Here is a 23,769-nt window from a genome sequence, read left to right as displayed (position 1 = left end):
CGTGTCTGTCTGTTTGTATTTATGTGCACGATAAACTAAAAAACTACTGAACTGATTTTCATGCGATTTTCACCTATCAATAGAGTGATTTTTGAGGTTTCATACAACCCGTACGAAGCCTGGTTGGGTCGCTAGTATCTTCTAAAACTAGACTTAAGCAAATAAGTACGTAAGTATTGCGCTATGGAGGCCTTCCGAAACCCCAACAAAATAAAAAGTATATGCCGGTTCTTCCTACAATGATCTTATCAAAAACTCGGCGCACAATACATCAAGGTTGGTATAAGTAGGTAGTCTATAAACAAACAATGGTGCGGTCGATCCCATACTTGTAGATACAAGAACTGACTAAAATAACTGAACTTCGAACAAAAATACTCAGACTAAAAGTTTAACCAAATCATCACTTCATTTGGATAACACTGAAGTTTAACAAGACTAAAATAGTAAACGAGGAACTCAGCGAAGGAATGGAAAACTTTGATCGAAAACCACACGTACCGAGAAACATGGAACTTGAGAAAATGCTCGCGAGAACTTTCATGAATTTTATCGAATACCTCGCAAGTTGAAATCTGAAACGGTGCTTGTCAAACTTCCATCTTTATAGTCCTTTCTGCACCGATTGATAGCATCACAGGACACTATTGAAATATTTGCAGGGTACCGGCCTGACTTTTACGAACGCGTTTCGTTTAGAATTTGTTGGGAATGTTTGGGAGTCAGTAAAATACGCAAATTCCCTTTGATACCGGCAACAGTTTGAGAAGCGTAGCAGTAAATCAAACATGCTGGAACGCTGTTTGAACTGAAATGCTCGTGAGATGGATTTTGATTGATTTTATTCGGTTTGTAGCTAGTAAGTTAATGTTTATCTATCCCGAGACTTAGGTGGCTTGAAGTTTTCACAGAACATAACATAGGTACCTAAAGATTGTAATAAAACAGAAAAAAAAAATTTTTGACATTGTTATAATCAAATAAGTGTTAGTATTCCATATATAGCCTAACCGAAAATTAGTTAACGTAACTATATCAATCAACCGTTTAAGTTACCTTCTTCAAAAGCATATAACAAAATAAGTAACATATATATAGCACCTAGTAATTATGTGACTTGCGTCACCAAAATTTCACTTGCTAATTGTATATAATAAAATTAAACTTATTCTCTAAAACACAACTTGCTAACTTACCTCAACGAAAATACTTACCGTTGAAGCAGACAGCAATTAATATCTAAACAAACAGTCCAAACAGCAGGTGTGAGCCGTAACGAAGAGCCATTTGTTTACCGTCAGCAAACTTCACCTCGTAACCCTAAAATCTAATTGGGTTTAATTCCATTAGCGAAGGTCCAAATGGGACCCCTAAATTGTGCTGACCGGCACCGGGTTATTACTGGACCTTGGCTTGGACACGTAGCACGTATGGCAATAGAAAATGTTTGCTTTGTCCGCGTTTTATACGCGCAGTTGGACTAGACAGTGGCGTTATTGCAGATTTCGGCGAGAATGCTGAAATGCTATGTACTTAAAGTTAGTGGGTATTATGGGTTCAATATTTTAAATTAAATTTTATTCAAAAACTTAAAAATGGTCAAAGAAACTTTTTCTCTACAACTTTGGACTTGGTAAGTTTTAACAGAAGTTTGTTTTCCTATTTTATTACTGTGTTTATGATGATGTTATATAACTAATATTTACTCGTACTACCCTAGAGTCGATCAAATCTAAATCTTATAGAAATTAATAACCTATTAGGATATAGTTGTTAATGACAGTTCAGATTTTTAATTATTTGAGAAATGATGACTGCATCATAAATCTAAATATACAAGTTATAAATTCTAACTCAACTATATAGTTTTATAGTCGCTAGATTTTGAATGAACAATGATATTTGTTACTGTATAATATATCCTTGCGGATCCTCACCCTCAACCCTTATTCTAAGAGGCTTAACTGCATTTACAACTAAAACGGTACCAGTTATACATGCAAAGTATACGCTTAGCGTAGGCTAACTGATATGTCATCATCATCATCATCATCTCAGCCATAAGACGTCCACTGCTGAACATAGGCCTCCCCCTTTTTTGAGGGGTGAATGCCATAATCGCCACGCTTGGCAGACGGGTTGGCTATCGCAGTCGAGTACACCGAATTTGAGGGACGCTGCTGCCCGTCCACCGTCTTGGACGTAGTTTAAGGACATACCCGGGTCCTGGACGTAGTTTAAGGACATACCCGGGTATGTAGATAATATCCACTGATCAGTTAGGCCCACTGCTACCGATTTGGCCCAAGATTAAGATAATAGGTATCTGTATAAAAATGTTAACCTAAGCAATTTTAAAAAACTAGTTTCTGACCACGATAGAAAAACCTGTTGTTAACATTCACTAAAGACTATTGGGAAATACATAATACATCATCATAAAATATAGGATTTCAGTAGATCTATACGAAATTATATAATTTCCATACATTTATTATTTTCTTAATCTAACGAAACTTATTACCATACCTATGTCTAGTTAATTTTGATATACAGTTAGTTTGTTACTTATAATAAATAACTTTTTATAACATTATAGTTTAGTTAGTTATAATTACGAATAGTGATTATTTTATTATTAATTTTTCATTATAGAAGGCCTAGAAGGCTAATAAAATTTAAATATTTTGAAATATATGTACATGTAAATATTATCCATTATACCAGATTTAAAATTACTGTGGGCTGACATTGATTACTAGATCAATACACATGAAGCGCAACTAGGGTTACCAGCAATTTTCCTGACATGTCAGGAATTTTAGCCTTTTGCCAGGTATGGGGACGGAACCCGAAAATGTCAGGATTTTTTTTAATTAAAAATATTCGGAAACCAGGAATTTTGTCAGGAAATTCTAAATTTGTATCTGGTAACCATAAGCGCAACTTACATCATACACGGAGATGCAAGCGTGGCCCTAGATCAATAAGTGTGGGTTATAGTAATGCGTAGATCACGAAGCGACACGTTAATTGATATTCGTGTGCAGCGCGCGAGTGCAAAGCGAATTTGGTTTGATTCATTTTGAGCCTCTTTCACAACTTTTTAGTTATTATATATTTAACTATCTACTGCAAGTTCTATTTACAGTATAAAACAGTTGTACCGAACTAAAATAAAATTGGATTAGATATCCCTCTATAACATTTAAAATATACATTTTATTGAATATAAAAAAAAAACTGTTTACACGGGCATAGAAACGGTTTGTATAATTTAAAACAGGTATTTAAGTATTTGAGCGCACAAGAAAACTCGGTAATATTAATCCTAAGAAAGAATCCTAGCAACATTGATACGTTTTTAAATAATCTATATACAGGGAATATTACATGGTTTTCTAGAATATAAAACTTACATTAGTTGACTGCAAAAGAACAGTTGAGTGTTACGTTTAATATGTACATATGTATATGTACAGTTGAAGTCAAAGATATGTTTACGTTTTTCGCCTTATTACAAAGGCATAAGGTGCAAAAGTGTAAACATATAATTGACGTCGACTGTACATAGGTACGTTTTAAACGTTTTTTGACAAAGTCTGGGTTTTATTCCGATTTGCAAGTTCAGAATGTTTCATTCCAGGTCCCTAGTGGAAGCGTCCGCAATTTGTCGAGACGTCCGCTTTGGCGCATCGAATTATTTATAGATCCAGCAGACCTTTAATAAGTGTTTATTCTCATTTGGACTCCAATATAGATAGCTCCGATGCAAGTTATTGATTTCATAGTCGTTTGTTTCTAAGATTGCTTCGAACCAACGTCCATTTTAAGTACTATAACAAATGTGGAACCATTTTAAACTGTTTATGAAAGATATAAAATTAAATTAAACATTAATATTTTAGAACTTTTTGTGTTATTACTTGTTGCTTCACAATATGTAATCTATTTACAAAACTAGGTATATGATACAACGTTGTCTACAATATTATGATGTTTTATGTAGGTACGTTATATTATAATATATAATAATAAATTGCATTATGAATTAAAGTAACATAGGTATTTGTATATGAACAAGAGACACAATATTATATTAGGTAGGTACTTGAAATCTTTTTTTTATGATATAACTACAGAAAAACCATTCTATAAACCAAAAAATTACATTTTCATTCAAAACATTATGTTAATATTTTTTAAGGATATTACCGATACTAATATAGGTTATAACTCATACTACCCGCAAGTAATAATCCATATCCCTAGAAGCTCTACCATGGTAGAGCTCGGAATTGTCAGTAGCTATTCTTCCCTTTAATAACATTCAAATCTAAGACAGCGCACTTCACTCCTTCACTACGTTCTTAGCTACCCTAGCGCTACTCTGGAGAGATTTGAAACTATTATTTATAGCTGACAGCTGCCCAGTGCCCACTTTTGCAAATATTCTCTCATACAGTAGTTTTCCCATAAAGTCATAAAGGATTCTCCTTACCTCTACCCTCCATATTGCTAGGTTCAGATTTCGATTTACCGTTCACTCGTACTTTTGATACGTTCTTTAGGTGACTCCTAGAGACGCTGTACAATCCTTCGATATAATTCTTGCTCTATTTTTTTAATATATCTAGAAAGGGACAGCATTGTTTGAAGTGGAGTAAAGTTCAGCACATTAAAAAACGTAAAACGTGACATACGGCACGTTTATTAACTGAAAGTAAGTGAAAAATACTCTGCCAGCTCAGTAGAGGTTTGGTAGAGGTAATCCATATTGGTTTCATTATCATTAGATAAGACCAAATTTATTATCCAATTATGTCTAGACTTGGTAGCCACGCTACAGTATACCTATTAAACAGAAAGGAGGGTTCTTTATTAGCGTACCTGAGGGTTATCAGAAAAAAATGGTACCATTTACTTTTTTTCGAAAAACCATCAACTTTTGGGTTATTTAGACTCAGAATCAGTGCTAATTGAATGAGACAAAGAAAAAAAGTGTCTCCAGTTTTTTATACTTATTTTGGGTGTCAGTTTTGTAACGTTTCATACAAAATGTATGTAAAAATGCGTTACAAAACTGTCATTTATATGGGACACATTTTTTATCTTTTCAAATCGACAGCCCTCGTGATTTTGAGTAGAAATAATAACCCAAAGGTTGATGGATTTTCAAAAAAAAAGTAAATGGTACACTTTTAAGTGAAAATGTCCACCTACAAAATTAGGGTCGGCAACGCGCGTGCGTGTCCCTGGAGTTTCAGGCTTCCATGAGCTACGGCAACCGCTTATTTGCCACCGACGTGGTATTAAAAAAAGCGAATTTAACATCAGGATGATTGTAAAACACTTGCTTCTCGCTTAGTTTATCTTATGAATATCTTATACCTATAGTTTTGATAAAACAAGTTAAGTAAGACAACTCAAATTCCAAAATGTTTCACAATCTTGGCATCTTACAGCAAATTTCTATTCAACTATGTACTCGTAACAATATCTAAAGTTACCTAATGCATCGTACGTTTCCAGTATATATACTTTCGGTAAGACACACACTTCCACCTCTTGTCTCCATCATCAGATCAGCTTCAATCGGGAAGTGGGTCAAATTTAACTTCCAAAATTTAACCCATTTAACTTAATACTTACAGGGCCAGTAAAATAAAAGCTAGTAACAAGAGGACGTTTGCCCAGTATTTCGTGGGACTGGGGCATAATAACTTCATAACAAAATGAAACATAGGTATACATACCTACTTATTACAATCAGTCGACTTTATAGTTAATGGCAAATTGTTTGAAAAAATTACTTATAGTTTGTTTTTTTTGAGCATTAGAAATAAGATAAACAATCTTGATGTGTCTTTAATTGAAAAACACATTTTGAAAATAAGTTAGGGCAAACATGTAACAATTATGAATCTAATACGATCATTTGTATACTTCTGCTTTCATAAGTAATAGTTACTGATATTTTAAAAGCGTTTTTCAATTAAAAGACACGTCAAGATCGCTTACCTTCTTTCAAGTTCTTTCTAATGCTAAAAAACGAACTATAGGTTAACATTACAGTTTTGATGAACACACAAGTTTTCTCTCCTGTGGACATTACTTAACAGCTTGCGGGCATGTAGGTAATGGTTTCATCATACTCATCCAAATAAAAGGACTATTTTTCATGTGGCTAAGGGTTAAATTAACGATTGGGTATGTCTACAGAAAATACGTGAACACAGTTTTGTGTTTGACCCATTTTGGTTTTGTATGTACTCGTAGACAAAAATGTACTTGTAAGCCGCATTTATATTTGGTTTTTGGTGTACCCTTAATGCTTTCACTATATTCCTAATCGGATCGGATCTTATCTACTCATTTAATTATCTTAATTAAGCGAATTTTACAAAAACGAAATGTAAGCAATGCAATCTTTTGCCATCGCCCATGTCGATATGATAGTAAGCAATTCCGATATAAAAACTCCTCATTCTTTCCCTGGTTGCAGTTCTTGGTATTTGATCACGTCGGACGGTTTAAAATTTTAAACTCAAAATGCCTCCGAACATAGTTGACGTTCCTTTTCAACAAGATCCTGAGAAAGTTTATAATGAAGCCGAGCTTGGAAAACCAGCTGCTTCTCAGCCTGCAGTAGCAGGATCTCAGGATAACTATATTTTAATCATTATTCAGTCCACTTTGAATCTACTGGCACACGTCTGTATAGGGGCCACAGCAGGAGTTAACTTACTGTTCGCGCTTCGTAATGGTCTTCCGCTTGGTGCAACTCCGCTACATGTTCTTCTGTGTGTTCTGGGGGTAAGTTTTATACAACAATTTTTTTTATTAATACAGAAAAAAAAGTTGTGTGAATTGAAGTCACTTTTGATTCTATAAACCATGAACCGTTCAATGTTGGGGTAGGACTTATCAGAAAATTTACAACCAGTTTTAATGTGAAATCCCCAGAGTACTTTTAATATCAATTGAATACAATGCACAAAGCAAATGTTATATGAAATAAATATAATCTCTAAACGCAAATAGGTTTTAAATCAGCACGCTATCGAAATAAATTGACAATAGGGGGGTACACATCTTTGTAAGAAAGAACCAAAACTCTAAGCTACCTACTGCTAAAAATTCAGAGCCGTCGAATAAGGTTGATTTTTTGTTCAATTATATTAATGCAGTTTTGGTTGTCACTTGACGAATTATATAGCTAGAGTATCATATTATAATTATCAAATCACGAAACTAAGCTTCGGCATTTTATTTACAGTATCAGCTATTGATGGCCGAAGCGATTCTCAGTCTGAGCCCCCATAATGGCTGGTCGTCAAGGCTCAAATTTGTAGACAAGAGACGAGCTCACTGGATCTTGCAGCTCCTCGGGTCTGGACTGGCTTTGGCCGGTTGCTTCATCAAGATCCTCGACAAGAATATCCATTGGGATACTTTGCATGGACAGTTTGGTATGTTGTCTATTACGTTGAACAAGATTATTTTAAACACATATATCTGAGAAAAGAATCAACGTAGCTTAATAATTTCAATACTCCCATCACCTGCAATTTATTTTTCCATGCCTCTCTGTCGAGTGTCAGATAGATCATTATTTATATGTTTTTCACTTTCACGCAGTCTTTTCCCTTAGTTTACTCTTCTTTTACAGCCACGTCCGTAACTTACGCGTATTATTAACAATTTACAAAATATAGGTGCACAGAAAGTGACACGTGACTTGTTATTTTTGCAGCACTAGTGTCCATGGTTTTTACAACAGTGTCACTAGTAAACGGCCTCACTTCGCTCTACGCTTACGAGCTCAGCAAGTTCCGCTTGTCACCCAACCTCTCCAAGCTCACCCACATCATCTTCGGCATCGTGGGTTTCGCCGCTGCTTCTATCTCCCTCTGCTACGGTTATGACAAAGCCCAGTTCAGGAGCTGGGCATCTGACAACTTCACCACGGCGATGATCAGTTTTGCTGGAGCTTTAACCTTTATTATCATCATCAACCCGTTCATTACCTTCTTTAATAAAAGTCGAGGATTATTTAAAAATAATTAATAAGTAAGATTTGAATCTCACTCATAACATCGCTGTAAAATGTAATTATTTATTTATTCATTAATGTAATATAATCCATCTGTCACTATGTGTAAGATTAAGTGTAAGATTACTGTACACTCAAAAACATATTGGTAAACTAAATAAAATATTATCAATATCTAATAGTATTTTTCATTTCATTACATACGGAAAACTAAATTATTATAGCTGGTAGCTTGTTATGAATTAATTTTCTATACGAGTAAATTTACTATGGACTGGAAAAACAGATTTTTTTACTATCGATAACAATCCAAGTATGTTTTCAACCAACATTACTGTCGTGAAAAATTTAACGATATAATAATTATAATTTCTTGTCTAGAATGACTGAATGAAATGATTAGCGAAATCTTTTTTAGGTATTATCAGAGTAATCGCTCAACAAATCCAATCGTTGTCGATACTATGATAAGGTAATTTTATATAAAGGCATTACCTATTATTTCATAGTACATAGTTGATTCAAATTTCATTACCGTTGACCAAAATGCCGCCGAACATAACCGATCCGCCTATTGACCGTGACCCTGAGCTTGTATTTAATGCGAAAGAGAAAAGCAATCAACCTCTCCAACCTTCATCGGCAGCTAAAGAACACTACAAGCTGAATATTTTTCAATGGTCGTTGAATCACCTTGCCCATATCCTCATAGGGATGACTGTTGGAGTAATGTTGCTCTTCGCGCTGCGTAACGGTCTTCCAGTTGGTGCTACGCCGCAGCACATCATTTTGTGCGTCCTTGGGGTAAGTTGAATGTTTAGTATCTTTAAACACAATAAGTATTTTCTCGTAAGTTGTCAGCATCATTTATACTATCTTTTTTTATATCTAACTCTTATTAGCGTATTTAGAGATAAATCTCATAATGTTTAGGCCTGACTAAAGGGTTTGTGCTGTCTTTAACTATAGGTGGTTTTGGACTAGTTGTGGCCAGTCTATTATGATTATGTTTTGTATCGTGAAAAATACTAAAATTATTATTTCTTGTTCTATTCTATTTAAATCAACTTGATACTAGCAGCCCGCATCGCCGTATTACAACGCTCAACCTAACCATCGGTGGTTTTTGGCTCGTAATAGGGTATTATACTGTATTGAAAATAAATTATTTTACACCATGCATGAAATAAAGCACTAGATAATTATTATAAAAACACAGATAGGAGTTATTTTTAAACTCAAGTTCTATTTAATAAATAGGATAGTTATATAAAAAGTATGTGAGTTGACCGTGACGTCACGATGTAATGTTTCATATTATAATTTCCATATTAGCAAATCGTTTTGAGAGTTCTAAAAGAGTAACTGATTTGACTAGTAGGAAAATACCATATTATTAAAATTATTATTTCTTGTTCTATGGTGTCATTGTAATCAACTTGATAATCGTTTTGTTTCCAGTACCATCTACTAATGGCCCAAGCGATCCTCAGCCTGAGCCCCCACAACGGCTGGTCTTCGCGGCTGAAGCTGGTGCACCGGCGGCGTCTTCATTGGATCCTGCAGGTTCTCGGCTCTGGCCTGGCCCTGGCTGGCTCTTTCATCAAGATCCTTGACAAGAGCATTCATTGGGATACTTTACATGGACGGTTTGGTATGTTTCATGTCACAATAAACAAGAATTATATCGACCGGGATATGGACCGTGATTACCTTTGGTATTGTTTTCGAGCTCCCGATAATCACGGACGGATTAAGTAATCACGGTGCATATCCTGGTCGATATGTCTAGTGAAACTAACCGTGAATCATTCAAAACTGTTAAGGTTTTTAATTTCTATACACAGTAAAACGCAGAAACTATTATTATCTATTTGTAAATATAAATTTAGGAACGATTACTTTAAATTTACCAGAGTATCCAAGAAATATAAAATCTTCAAGTTACCTAAAAGAAGAAATGCAAAACTAAAATCATAATGTTACTCCTAATCGTTATTATTATGACCAAAAACTGTTATGCTAATATAACAATTTCCTATTTTTTTGCAGCACTGGTGGCCATGGTATTCACATCTGTGTCAATGGTTAACGGGCTCGCGTCACTTTACGCCAACGAGCTCAGAGGGCTCCGTCTGCCGCCCACCCTCTCCAAGCTCACCCACATCTGCTTCGGTATTGTGGGCTTCGCCGCCGCTTCCATCACCCTCTGCTACGGCTTGGACAAGGCCCAGTTTAGAAGCTGGGCCTCTGACAACTTTACCACGGCAATGATCATCTTTGTTGCCACCTTTACCGCTATCATCATTATCAACCCATTCATCACCTTCTTCAAAAAAGGTCGTGGATTATTTAGAAATAACTAATAAGTACAAATTTGAATCTCAACTATGTCTTTCGCTTTATTCATGCAATTATCTATTTGATAATTTAAAAAAAGTACAATCAGCCTATCACTGTATTTAAGTGGTGCTCTATGAGTACTCAAATGTATTTTATCAAACAAAATAAAATATCAAAATAGGTAAAATTATTTTTCTTTTTATTGCACACGGAAACCTCAAAATTCTTATGGGCTTTATGTCAATAGAAGATACAATATTCATAATGTACCTATTTTCCGCCTTTGCCCTGACGATCAATAACTATGGTATTCTTTACTAGCTCGGTACAAATTGTCATTTAAAAACTGCCGCTAGTTATATTTATTTCCTAGTGGTTCGGTGGCGGGCGTAAAGCATGCTACTCGCACGACAACTGCACGGACGATATCACGCGTGCGTAGGCTGGGTAGTATAATGGATGACACATACGTCTACAATTCTACACATGTAGTGTATTTCTGCCGAATAGTGTGAGACCGGACGTCTTGACAATGTTATCAGTTTTGTCGCGACTAAAGCTTGCCGAACGATTATCAATTCGGGCGTTGAATGGTATATTGGCCCTCAATAATAGAATTCCGGAAATACGAGTAATATCGGTATTATGGATGACAAACCAACACGTTGTGTCGGGTCAATGTACCTACAAACATCTTTATGCACAGCGTCCTTGCTTTAGTCGTTTTTACTTCAACTACCTAATAGTACATTCAGTGGCTGTTACCTTTGTAGGACAGACCGACCACTGATCAATCATTGACTTACAAATTTAAAGGCTCGTATTACTTTCAACATATACCTAATTATCGTAGATTGCATAATGAATATTGACTCCATTTCTCACTTTAGTAGGTATTGCCGTGTTATGAAAACTCCGTAGCCTGAAGATGATACCTATAAGAACGGTGTAGGTTTGGGATTAATTAATTGGTCCTATTAAAACTAAAATGTAAGTGTTTTAAACCTGAATGTGGTCTCAAGTGCTTTCCCCTTGAGTTTTTACTATTTTCTGAATATGCTCACAATGTCTGTTTATGACATCGCTCTCGTATACCTAGGTATTAACTTCATTGAAACTCTGATAATAAAATATCTTATAATTTAGAGACAAAGGTTGTACTAATATTAAATGAAGTTAACTACTTCATTTTATGTAATCTCTACGATTTCTTGAAGCTCTGTAATGGAAAATCTAAAACAGTAGGAATAAATCAGGGCCCTTTTTCAATCCGTCAATCCAAATTTTAAGTACACATGAACTTAAAACAACAAACAAAAACGCCCGATTAAATACCGTCTGACATTCTAAAGTCTTTTTAATCGGCATAATAAATCAGTAAATCCTACCCCATTGTTATCGATACGACAAATTTATATAAAAGCAAGATATGTTCAGGTTTCTTCAATTGTAGCTCGGGAATATAATAATTATAATAAACTAAGAGACGAAATGCTGCCAAACGACACCGATTTACCTATTGACCGTGACCCTGAGATTGTACATAATGCGACAGATATTGGCAAGCAAAATTTACCGGCATCTGAGGATGACTACATTCTGAACATCTTTCAGTCGTCGTTGAATCAGCTTGTTCATATTCTTGTAGGGATTATTGTGGGAGTGTCGATGTTGTTCGCGCTACGTGACGGTCTTCCGAAAGATGCTACGTCACAACACGTCATTTTGTGCGTGCTGGGGGTGAGTTAAAAGTTCAGTTTCTTGTGTATTTTTTTACATACGCAATAAACGCATCTAACTTTTGCATATTCACTATTCAGGGACTTCAAACATATAAATTTTCGAGACGCCTTTTGAATTGTACAATTTTTACGACTATATTTATTTATATACTATATTTACGAGATACTACCTACTCAATACAAAATTTTTCAACAGCTGTCAACTTATTTTATAACAACCTCCTGTTGTAGCTAATTTGAACAAAAATATTTCTCATTCCAATTTAAAAAAAATACGAAAAATCTTCGTCTATAGAATCTGTGCGGAAAGAGAAAAGTCGTGAAATGTATGAGATCCAATTCATTCTGCGACCCTTCTCTTTCCGTACAGTTATGTATTTCCAGTACCAACTACTGATGGGCCAAGCTATCCTCAGCCTGAGCCCCCACAACGGCTGGTCGTCGCGACTGAAGCTAGTGCACAAGCGCCGTGCTCACTGGATACTGCAAGTTCTCGGCTCCAGCCTGACCTTGGCCGGGTGCCATATTCAGGTCGTCGACAAGGGCGTCTCTTGGCACACAATGTCTCATACTTTACATGGAATGTTTGGTATGTTCTCTGTTATTACAAACAATATTATTATTAAATCTCCATGCAAAATTTGGTTTACTAAGCACTTCTGGAATAGATAGCTAGAATTTTAATCAACTAAGGCCCACTTGCACCATCTCACTAACCCGGGGTTAACCGGTTAAACCGTTACCTCAGTATCAAATTGTACTGGTAAACATGGTAATTCCAAGTTTAACCGGTTAACCCCAAGTTAGTGGAATGGTGAAAGTTGGCCTAAAGCAACTACTAGCTCTGTACTTAAATGAAAACTGCAATTTTTTTATTAATGTAATTTATCAAAATAGGTATTCAGCCAGATTTTACAACACCATAGCACTCTAATGATGAGTTTATCTCCGCCCTATAAGTAACTAATGAAAATCTAGGAATGTTTCACCAGAATGTCCAAATAATGCTAAATCTACAAGTGACCTATAAGTAACATAAGTCGTCTGTAACTCCTCATTATCAATAGAATGGTTTGTTTATTTTACAGCACAGCTGTCCATGGTTTTTTTCAGTAGTGTCTCTGGCAAACGGTCTCACATCACTCTACGCCAATGAGCTCAGTAAGATCCGCATTCCGCCGAGCCTCTCCAAGCTCACCCACATCTGCTTCGGCATCGTCGGCTTCTCCACCGCTTCCATCGCCCTCTGCTTCGGCTTCGACAGAATCGAGTTCAGAAGTTGGGCCTCTGATAGCTTTACCACGGCAATGATCATATTTGTTGCCATCTTTACTACCATTATTATTATCAACCCATTTATCACTTTTTATAGTAAAAGTCGTGTATTATTTAAAAATAATTAATAAGGAAGCTTTTGAATCTCAAGCTAAGTTTATGAGTTAATTATGTGGATAGGTACTCATTAATTGATGAACAAAATACACTATTTCTATAGCTTTTATATATGTACTAGGTAGTTATAATTTTCACAATTACCAAGAATATGTGAATATTTAATACGACAAACAAACATCGTGGCGGTTTTACCAGTAGGTTTACCTATGTAATATAGAGAACCTAGCAATATTGTTGTATAAATCTGAATAATCAATAATTGTGGTGACGAAAATGTGCATTTATCGCACATTAATGTAAAAGCATTATTTTGTAACACACTTTTTTATTTGCGTTTTGTTTACGTCCCAAAACACAAACAAATTATCGAATAAAACTAAGTTACATCTGGATAAAATACAGAGACACATCGTTTACAAACTCGATTGGGGCACAGGTAACCGATCTCGGATAACGACCGTAGATGCTTCCACCTATCTTTATGGCATCTGTACGTATAAAGGAAACTCTTGGGAAGAGTAATGGGCCTCGATATACACATTCTGGAATAGAGTATTGTTGCCAATGCTAAATGTTAGAGATATACGGCCATATCTATTGATAAATGCGACTTACTGCCGTATTCGAACTTCAAGATATTCACAAGAGACGACACGTACTAGATCCGTTCTAGATACGTTATAGTTTAGATACCAACTAGTTCTCTTTGCAGCGCAATTCGGCAACCAATGTCACTTTTACGTTAGATAGAGTAAGATATCTATTAGATATGAATTGGATCTCTAAGTCATATCCTGTGGAAATCATTCAAGAGTATCTCTCGAGAATCGTGCAATTGTCAAGTTTGTCAGGTTAGATCTTAAACATATCGTTATCGTATCTTGGTGATGTCTAAAAGATATCTAATAGATGTCTATTTCAAAATCCGAATGGGGCCCAATGTTCGCAGTAGTGTGTAGACCTTTGACCGAGACTCCGGACTCTATTTTGTGTACCACGGTGCGCCTGCCATATAATATTAATATGACAAATATATTGCGTGGAGATATTGTACACTTTTGAATAGGACAAAATTTAAAAGCATAAGTGTCCGAGGTCATTTTATTTATTTGTTTTTCATTCACTGTTATAAGCACTGTAAAAAACAAACTAACATAAGTTTATAAAAATCGTATAAATGAATAAATTTTATCATAAAATCTTATCTTATCTTAATGTTTAGTTATTAAGTACGTATTATCATCTTATCATAGTATTAAAAACGACAATTCTTTTTTATCGTATATTTTTGAGATCAATAATCTAACTTTTTCACCTTTATTATCGTAATTTGATGACGTAAAACATACTTGTATATTTTAGAAATAAATAAAAAACCTTATTATAAATGCGGTCACGTCCGCACTACACTAACTAATAATTTATAGACAAACTAACTTCTGCCCGCGACTTCGTCTGCTGATGATGAGAATGATGATTGATTAAAAGTATCTTATGTCATTCCTTGGGCCTCAAACTATCTCCATGTCTATACCAAAATGTATCAACGTGAGTAATTAAGCTGTGTAACGTGAGTACTTTCCCTTTCATAATATTTGTAGGGATATAATCACGATACAATACACAATAGAAAATAAAAAAATACAAAATAGTACACAATGACTTACTAAAATATCTTGCTCTTAATCTCTTCAAAACAAATTCTAGACACCTTATATATCGGTGAAAAACATATCAAAAAAGTATAGATACAAGTTATAGTTACAAGAACATAAGCAAATTCCTGCGATGCCCATTCCGTAAACGAGTGTTTCACATATCCGTAAATAAGACAAACTGAAGATAGTAAGAAAGCTAAAGTGCCAATTAGTGAATGCGAGAGCATGGAAACTCTTGGAGGCATGTAGCGGCGTAGTTGCCTCGTATAAAGTGAGGCGACTCCGTTGGCGAGGCTCACGATTGTGAAGAGGAGGGCCGCCAAAGCTAGAATAATACAATTTAACTAAGTATTAATATTGGGGGACGATAGAATACAAAGCAATATTTAAAATGTTGTCAATAACTATTTTAGAGGCATGTTTCTCTTAGGTATTACATAAATATTCAGAAGATATCTTTTGTGTGTACCTAATTCTAATTATCATCTATAATCTATATTAAAACTTGTGTGGTCGTCTAGGTATACTACTCGTATTTATGAATAATTATTATGTGTCAATATATAATTATACTATGTTATTATACCATTTTATTAATATACAGGGTGGAAAGATAAGTCGGGCCCTGGAGGGAAACTACATTAAATCCTTAAGCTGGCTCATTTTACTTATAGGAGACATTCCTTTATTTTTAAAAAGAAACAAAACTGCATTCAAAGATTTTCTAAAACTCGATTGCCTCGCCCGGGACTCGAACCGACTATAAATTCCAAAAAATAAAAACTTGCAATTTTATTCTACTAGTCGATACAGTTAATGTTAATGATAACATTTATCCAAGAAACATTAGGTCTTACACTCGTCTGTCGTACAAAATATCCATAGAATCAATTTGGTACTTAAGATTTTTTTAGACAAGCCAAATTGAAGAAAAAAAGAAAAATACTTTGAATGCAGTTTTGTTACTTTTTAAAAATAAAGGAATGTCTCATTTAAGTAAAATGAGCCAGCTTAAGGATTTAAGGTAGTTCACCAGGGCCCCACTTATCTTTTCACCCTGTATATATGCTTATACCTACTATAATAACCGATGGAATAGGTTAAATCAGGGTAAACTACAACATACGTGAAAATATCTAGCCTCGTGCCACCCACCATACAAAATTATAGCCAAGAAAGTTAGAATCTTCTTGTATTTACAATTGAGTTGAATTTTATTTGTTCGAAAATTATTCGAAACACATGAGCATTTCATTTGTCTCGTATAATTTTCGAAGAAATGAAATTACCTACCGTAAAATGGGGTGAGTAGGGTGAAAACTGAAATTCAGACCTCTATAACATTTTATTTTTTTACATATGAAAACTGAATGGTGTATATAATAAGTGTTCCAGACGTTTGTATTTTAGTTTTTAATTTATTTTGGGTAGTTCCATTTCATAACTTTGACGATAAAAATAAAAACCCACCGCACCCCGTAGTGCCTCGTATTTAGGGTGAGAGGGGTTTTCATACAAAGGTGATTTAGGAAGATTGTTGGATCGATTTTTTTTATTATGCGTATTACTATAGCTCCATTTTAAATTGGAATACATTATTTTTGTAGCAGTAGCCTTAAAATCCCTTCTCACCCCCCTCTCAAACCTTCTCTCCCCATTCATAACCCACCTCTCCCCGCGAAACCTACTCACCCCCTTTTACGGTACTTTGTTTTTAATTAAGGTTGACATTCCTTCGAAACTGAGTGTACATTCTAATGTACTTTGGGCGGCACGAGGCTAGGAAATGTAATATGTACATATTAAGATTTTATTGACTGATAGAGTAATATCAGTCTATTAATATCGCGTAATCCTTCATGATTAAAAACCGATATGATAAAACTAGACATAAAATCGATTGGAATGCTTAATTGGAGAAGAATTACTGCAATGTTCTGCTACCAGAGTGCAGCACTAGCGCCTATCGTAAATCATAAAGTAACTTTATACATAATGTGCCACTATTATTTGACAAGTTTTCACGAATAATAAAATATGGTATTAATTCATCAAGGCGGGAAACGCGAAAATTGAAATTTAGTTATCTGCCTCTTTATCGCTCGAATACCTATGCAAGAGTGATAGAGAGGTTAGATAACGAAATTTCAATTTTCTTGTTTCGCGGTAGACCCTCAAATTATGATGGATTGTAGTTAGTGGCGCCCTCTACGCAGAGTTTTGAGTAATATTCCCTATTAGTAAAAAAACCTAAACAAAAATAACATGCTATCACACAGATTAAAAAAGACAACAATAATATCGATAAGATAATTAAATATACCATCATTAGTACGTGTGTAATTACATGTGCGATTGCATGTTGCTACAAAAATAATGCAATCTTGAATTTGTAGATAAAGAAAGAACCATTTGATTGATATCTTAAGGACGACTCAAGCTAAACGGTCCGGGTTTGTGTCGAAGTGTCCGATACTTTTCTATAGAGAGCATCACGTGATCCCCGTCACACATTATCAAACCGAAGTGTCTGACGCTTCGGTCAAGACCCGGACCTTTCTACTTTGAGCCATTCTTTAAAATTTCTTCTGATAACTTAGCGATGCCTGAGAATTTTTTAACGAAATCAATGGCAAAAATGTAAATTCAGATATTCCGTTCTTGTAAAATGTGATTACATAAGTTAAAAATAATACTTAGGTACTTGCATTTTTCCAAAAGTCATTGAACTGATGATAAACGTAAATTGATTAGATTTTCGGAGATTGTTCAATTTATTCGCAAAACGCATTAATTTTGGTATCAAACCTTTTCAGTGTCAATTAAAATAAAGATAGTACATGCATTTTATCGAAACGACTAGGTAGGTACAAGGTTGATTCACGAAAGCTGGCACGAATGAAATTAGCGAAACATTCATCGACACCAGTACGGTTACCATCAGTTTGTCACTGACATAAACGCCGTCGAGAACGTAATTTACTTTCTATACATCCCGTTTGCACTAATATGCGAGTGCGAGGGAGATGTATAGAAAGTAAATTACGTTCTCGACGGCGTTTAAGTCAGTGACAAACTGATGGTAACCGTACTGCATCGGTATACAGTCAAAGCCACAGGTTAATGTGTTACACACACAGATATTTTCATAGACTCATTCATTACATTCATGCCAGTATTCGACCTGTACAGATACAGACTATTAATAACGAAGCCATTTCGGGTTCAACCTAATTTCGCTATTAAATTCTTACCGCCAAAGATTCAAAATCTTAACAATAAGAAGTAATTTAGCAGATGGCGCCAGCATAGCCTGACAATCCCTAGAAATGTATAAAATTTTTGTTTTTTATTGGAATTTTATGCCCTGGATGCCATCCATTTAAGCCAAATCTCATAGAAAAAGAGGCAAGCTATGATGGTGCCATCTATGCAAACCTTTGACAGTAAAGTTGCCAACCCCATTTATTGTAGGTAGTGCTCAAGGCCACCGAACCTTACCGAACTTTCCATGTAGCGAGGTAAAGTTAATAGTCTTGTGGGCCGACATGATGACAGAGCCGACGAAGGCCAATATTGACCCCAGCAGTTGCATTATCCAATGGGCACGGCGACGGTGCGTGTACGACAGTGCTGACATCCAGCTGTCACTTTGAAGACAAATCATCGCGTACGGCATAAGAAGTTGGTACTGAAATCAGGCACAATTGCGCTGTGTAAACAGAAAAACGTTTGGGAACTCCTAATTTTAAATTAGGTTGGTAGAGTTAGACCAAGGTAGTCTGCAGAGATTTTGACAGCACACTCAGTGCCAGTGTTGTCATAATTTCATAGAAGTTTGCAACATTAACCTAAAGGTCATATGAGCAAAGTTATCAGAAAAAAAAGTAATTATTTATTATAGGTTCTAGATTGGTGGTGAGGTGGGTTAATTTCTTCGGATGTTACATAAGACTCCAATAACACAGTAGAAAACAAAATCGTTTTGAAAGCCTAATCAGTCTAGACAGAAATCATTCTTAATGTACGTGTCTCTGTAACGTAGGTACAGTTATGTGGTTGCGGGTAGAAACTAATCAACGCATAGTCAAACACATTCCGCGAACTCGGTGTGGTGGCGAGCATGACAATGATTATGCGACGGAGGCCAGGTTCAAACAAGCTCATTAGATCAATGACCTCGGCATTGGAAATGTGTGATTTAGAAGTTCAGATATGAAAATGCCTTAGAGCATTTAATAACTGGAGTCATCTTTAAGAGCTTACCCCTCTGCCGAAAACCTTGCACAATTGTGCAAACTTTTGTATGGACTGACATGGCTATTTGTACGTTATGCATAAATCATGTAGAAATAGCAATACATTTGACGTCCCCTCCCCCGCAAAAATCAGCAGACTGTTTTGTACAGAAAATGACAGCTATGACGTCTCCAGTTACTAAATGCTCTAAAGATAATTTTTAAGAAAATAAAAACCGACTTCTATGGGGCCCGGTGAAAGATTATGGTAGATGGTGCACTATGTAGAAAAGGAGGTAAAACCAGTACCTACTTTCTAGTAGCATTTCGTTTCCGTAAGGGTCGTAGTTATCTAGCCTAACCTAACCCACTTCTCTGATAGCAGTTCGGTTCTGTGAAGATCGCAGTTCGAACCTAATCAAACCCACTTTTCTAGTAGCATTTCGTTTCTGTAAGACTCGCAGTTCTAACCGAACCTAACCCACTTTTGTTCGGTTCTGTGAGGATCGCAGTTCAAACCTAACCTAACCCACTTAACGGCGCATGCGGTGCGGTGTACGGGAGTTTGAGCGGGAGGGGTTTGGCATCATCATACCCACATTTTATGGTAGGTAATCATAGTGGTTTATTTAGTTTAGGTATCATAGTGGTTTTCCGGGTCAAGGTCCGGGTCTCTGAGTCAGAGTCCGGGTCCGAGTTCCGGTCCAAGTCCGGGTCCGGGTCCGAGTCCGGGTCCGAGTCCGGGTCCGAGTCCGGGTCCGAGTCCGGGTCCGAGTCCGGGTCCGAGTCCGGGTCCGAGTCCGGGTCCGAGTCCGGGTCCGAGTCCGAGTCCGAGTCCGGGTCCGAACCGGATCCGGGTATGAGTCCGGGTCCCAGTCCAAGTCAAAATCGAAATTCGAAATCACCAAACATGTACTATGCGTCGTTGAAGAGTTCTGTTCTGATCATCATCAGCAGTTCCACTTCGTCAAATGCGACAGTTTTTAATGTAAATGCTTGATTTTATGATGAAAATACAAAAAAATATATACGTATGCCTTTAAGATTTGAGGAGTTCCCTCGATTCCTTATGGATCCCATCATCAGAACTCGAGCTTGACAGAAATGTGGCTTAAAAACTAAACTTGCTTAACAAACATAACGAAGTGGACAAATCGCCAAACGTGAACTATGCGTCGTTGAAGAGTTCCGTTCTGATCATCATCAGCAGTTCCACTTCATCAAATGCGACAGTTTTTAATGAAAATGCTTGATTTTCTGATGAAAATACAAAAATCTCTATACGCATGCCTTTAAAATTTGAGGAGTTCCCTCGATTTCTCATGGATCCCATCATCAGAACTCAAGCTTGATAAAATTGTGGCTTAAAAACTTAACTTGCTTAACAAACATAACGAAGAGGACAAATCGCCAAAGGTGAACTATGCGTCGTTGAAGAGTTCCGTTCTGATCATCATCAGCAGTTCCACTTCATCAAATGTCATGTTTTTGAATGTATATGCTTGATTTGTTAATAAAAACACAAAAATCACCATATGTATGCCTTTAAGATTTGAGGAGTTCCGTCGATTCCTCATGGATCCCATCATCAGAACTGGATTTTGACAAAAACGGGACCAATCTGTATGCATATACATACAATCAAAAAAATAATTTTCAAAATCGGTCCAGTAATAACGGAGATATGGAGTAACAAACATAAAAAATAAAAATAAAAATATAAAAAAAAATAAAATAAAAAAAAAAACATACAACCGAATTGATAACCTCCTCCTTTGGGATTTGGAAGTCGGTTAAAAATGCAACCCATGTGTCATAAGCGTAAGATAAAGCTTATCACACATGCCATTAGATTAGAAACATTTGTTTTAAAAAAACATATTGGCAAGATGTGTTACGCCCCTTTTCACGTATCTTGGCGGATTTAAACTAAAACTATCGCGATCGTGACTGATATCGATCATATCATATCCCTATCTTACCACTGCTGATGAGATTACTATCCTTAGAAGAATTAATAAATTAATACTAAGTGATACTGCCGTATAAACGGGAACTTACCCCAATCATGCAAAGCACAACATGCCACTGAAAAACTGTCATTTCGCTCGGAGATTTCATTCCAAACCACAAAGTCACAAACGAACAGCCACCCATCAGAGTATACAGTGTATACACCATTGTGTTAGAGCACGATCGCACAAAATTCCATGGTATGTGAAAAGATGCCGAGATCGATGAAGTTGTTGATACTTCGGGATTGCTCGAAACTGGAACTGAATTTCTATGAGCTGTTGTGGCACTATCCGTTTCGTCATGTTCGGTTTCCATTTCGTCCACTATAGGCGTCCTATCATTTGTGGTCCCCATTGGAAACATTAATCACTCGTATATTATTTAATCAATACAATAAAATATACGTTACTAAACAATACCGAAATTCAACCTGTTTTCACTATTACTAAGTAAATATTGGTACAAAACAGTTAAATCATGCACGCATCTTTTATCGCCTGATATATTTCTCACGTCTCTTCGATAAAAGATAAAACCGTGAATAATATGATAAAGTTAACAAAAGGTATATGTTAGCTAAAATAACATAAGCCTTTTTTCAAGGACTGAGGGTCTAATTTTGCTCGACGTTTTTTCTTCTTTATCGGATTAATAAACCGATCACGATAGATGGGATTTTCTTTTAATTCCTATTAGCACTAAATTGACTGATGCAATTCTCGGCCGGACTTCTTCCAGTAGCCCTCAGTCCTGAGTTGACCGATTGAAAACCCGTAGACAATGGGGTTGTCACACTCCAAATTATTATGAATGGCAAAACGTAAATAAACAAACCTACAAAATTAATGGCGTTCCCTGCAATATGGTTACCCCATGTTTAAATTCTACATATGTTTTTTTATTTATTTTCAGTAAAGTATGGTAATTTTAATTATTGTGCATTTTAAACTTATATTAGGTTCGCCAGCCATACTTACGTTTAACGGCGAAATGAGGCATTCATTTTCAACGTTATTACCTTAATCTAAATTACATGATTATCTTATACATCTAAGGTTAATACATAATTATATAATATTAACACAGTATGAGTTGTATATATAATATTTACCTATCGTATTTATTCGGTCATGCGTTGTACCTTCTTAATTTTTGATTTAAAAATGTTTTACTACCACATTTGCCTTCATCGCCACATTGAATATTCGTGGTGGGATACTTATAGCTGCGCGTCCTTTTACTACCGTAAAACGGGGTGAGTAGGTTTCGCTGGGAGAGATGGGTTATGAATGGGGAGAGAAGGTTTAAGAGGGAGGTGACAAGGGATTCTATGGCTACTGTTACAAAAATAATGTATTCCAATTTAAAATGGAGCTATAGTAGTACGCATAATAAAAAAAAATCGATCCATTAATCTTCCAAAATCACCTTTGTATGAAAACCCCTCTCACCCCAAATACGAGGCACTACAGGGTGAGGTGGGTTTTCCTCTTTGTCGTCAAAGTTATGAAATGAAACTATCCAAAATAAAATAAAAACTAAAATACAAACGTCCGGAACACTTATTATATACACCATTCAGTTTTCATATGTAAAAATAAAATGTTATCGAGGTTTGAATTTCAGTTTTGACCCTACTCACCCCATTTTACGGTATAATATTTATGTAGTACCTACATAGCTTCTAGCGGTTGGTTCCACGTATGCTGTACTAGTTCAAAATTCTCATAACCATTACCCACCACTAAATTCATGTAGGTAGTATTACCAGACTGCTAATTAAGATAGCAGTAAACATTTAATTGCCCTCAAAGTCCGAGCAAAACGACCGCTGGAACCTTATTTTTAATGGTTAATTTCGGGATAAAGTCATAATCCGGGATAGAATTACTTTTCCTCTGGGTTTAGTATCCTCTGTCAAAGTAACCTTTCCTCACCTACCATCATTACATTTTATTACAATGGAACATGGATTTGCTTTTTTGGTGCGACTAGAAGTGACAGAGCGGCATTGCGTTGTGTTTATGTCAACTATTCATTCATAGTTACAGGGAAATCATTAAGTTCATAGGGAAAGTGGCGGTCTGTTCCTAGAAAATTTTCTGCAGCTAATTTGAATTACTTTTTCTTCATAAGTTAAAGTTTCAGTTATATTGCACTCTGCGCGACTATAATAATTTTAATGGTTTAGCTATATCTACTTTATTGAGCATGCAATTGCTGTTGACGAGACAATTAAGAAGTAAAGTTTTACAACTCTAAGTACCTACCTACTATAATTAAGTGCTAATTTTATATCTTTAACGATATATGTAGGTGAC

At 35.8% G+C, this 23,769-nt stretch overlaps 5 protein-coding genes across 5 annotated transcripts in view; 4 read left to right on the top strand and 1 right to left on the bottom strand.

Annotated features, from left to right (window-relative positions):
• Positions 1 to 6,552: 6,552 nt before the first annotated feature.
• LOC134671580 (uncharacterized) lies at positions 6,553 to 8,070 on the top strand. The gene is made up of 3 exons (XM_063529440.1): positions 6,553 to 6,816; positions 7,280 to 7,472; positions 7,757 to 8,070. The coding sequence occupies exons 1-3, from the start codon at positions 6,553 to 6,555 to the stop codon at positions 8,068 to 8,070; spliced, it is 771 nt and encodes a 256-aa protein (XP_063385510.1).
• LOC134671329 (N-alpha-acetyltransferase 38, NatC auxiliary subunit) overlaps positions 7,792 to 23,769 on the top strand; it is a 98,772-nt gene continuing 82,794 nt past the window's right edge. The window contains exon 1 of the mRNA XM_063529157.1: positions 7,792 to 7,795. The gene's annotated coding sequence lies outside the window, so the exon portion shown is untranslated. The remainder of the gene's footprint in view (positions 7,796 to 23,769) is intronic.
• Positions 8,600 to 10,444, top strand: LOC134671085 (uncharacterized). Its single transcript, XM_063528864.1, has 3 exons — positions 8,600 to 8,860; positions 9,518 to 9,710; positions 10,109 to 10,444. The coding sequence occupies exons 1-3, from the start codon at positions 8,603 to 8,605 to the stop codon at positions 10,420 to 10,422; spliced, it is 765 nt and encodes a 254-aa protein (XP_063384934.1). The 5' UTR covers positions 8,600 to 8,602; the 3' UTR covers positions 10,423 to 10,444.
• On the top strand, positions 11,942 to 13,545 carry LOC134671579 (uncharacterized). The gene is made up of 3 exons (XM_063529439.1): positions 11,942 to 12,139; positions 12,526 to 12,741; positions 13,230 to 13,545. Exons 1-3 carry the CDS (start codon positions 12,068 to 12,070, stop codon positions 13,542 to 13,544), a joined length of 603 nt encoding a protein of 200 aa, XP_063385509.1. The 5' UTR covers positions 11,942 to 12,067; the 3' UTR covers position 13,545.
• LOC134671084 (uncharacterized) lies at positions 15,199 to 21,827 on the bottom strand. Its single transcript, XM_063528863.1, has 3 exons — positions 21,494 to 21,827; positions 18,696 to 18,885; positions 15,199 to 15,519 (listed from the first exon to the last, which is right to left on the bottom strand). The coding sequence occupies exons 1-3, from the start codon at positions 21,809 to 21,811 to the stop codon at positions 15,203 to 15,205; spliced, it is 825 nt and encodes a 274-aa protein (XP_063384933.1). The 5' UTR covers positions 21,812 to 21,827; the 3' UTR covers positions 15,199 to 15,202.

This window comes from Cydia fagiglandana, chromosome 15 (genome assembly GCF_963556715.1).
Source record: "Cydia fagiglandana chromosome 15, ilCydFagi1.1, whole genome shotgun sequence".
Classification (NCBI taxonomy): Eukaryota; Metazoa; Arthropoda; class Insecta; order Lepidoptera; family Tortricidae; genus Cydia; species Cydia fagiglandana.
The sequence above is the reverse complement of the archived record's forward strand: the minus strand, read 5'-3'. Positions and strand labels throughout refer to the sequence as shown.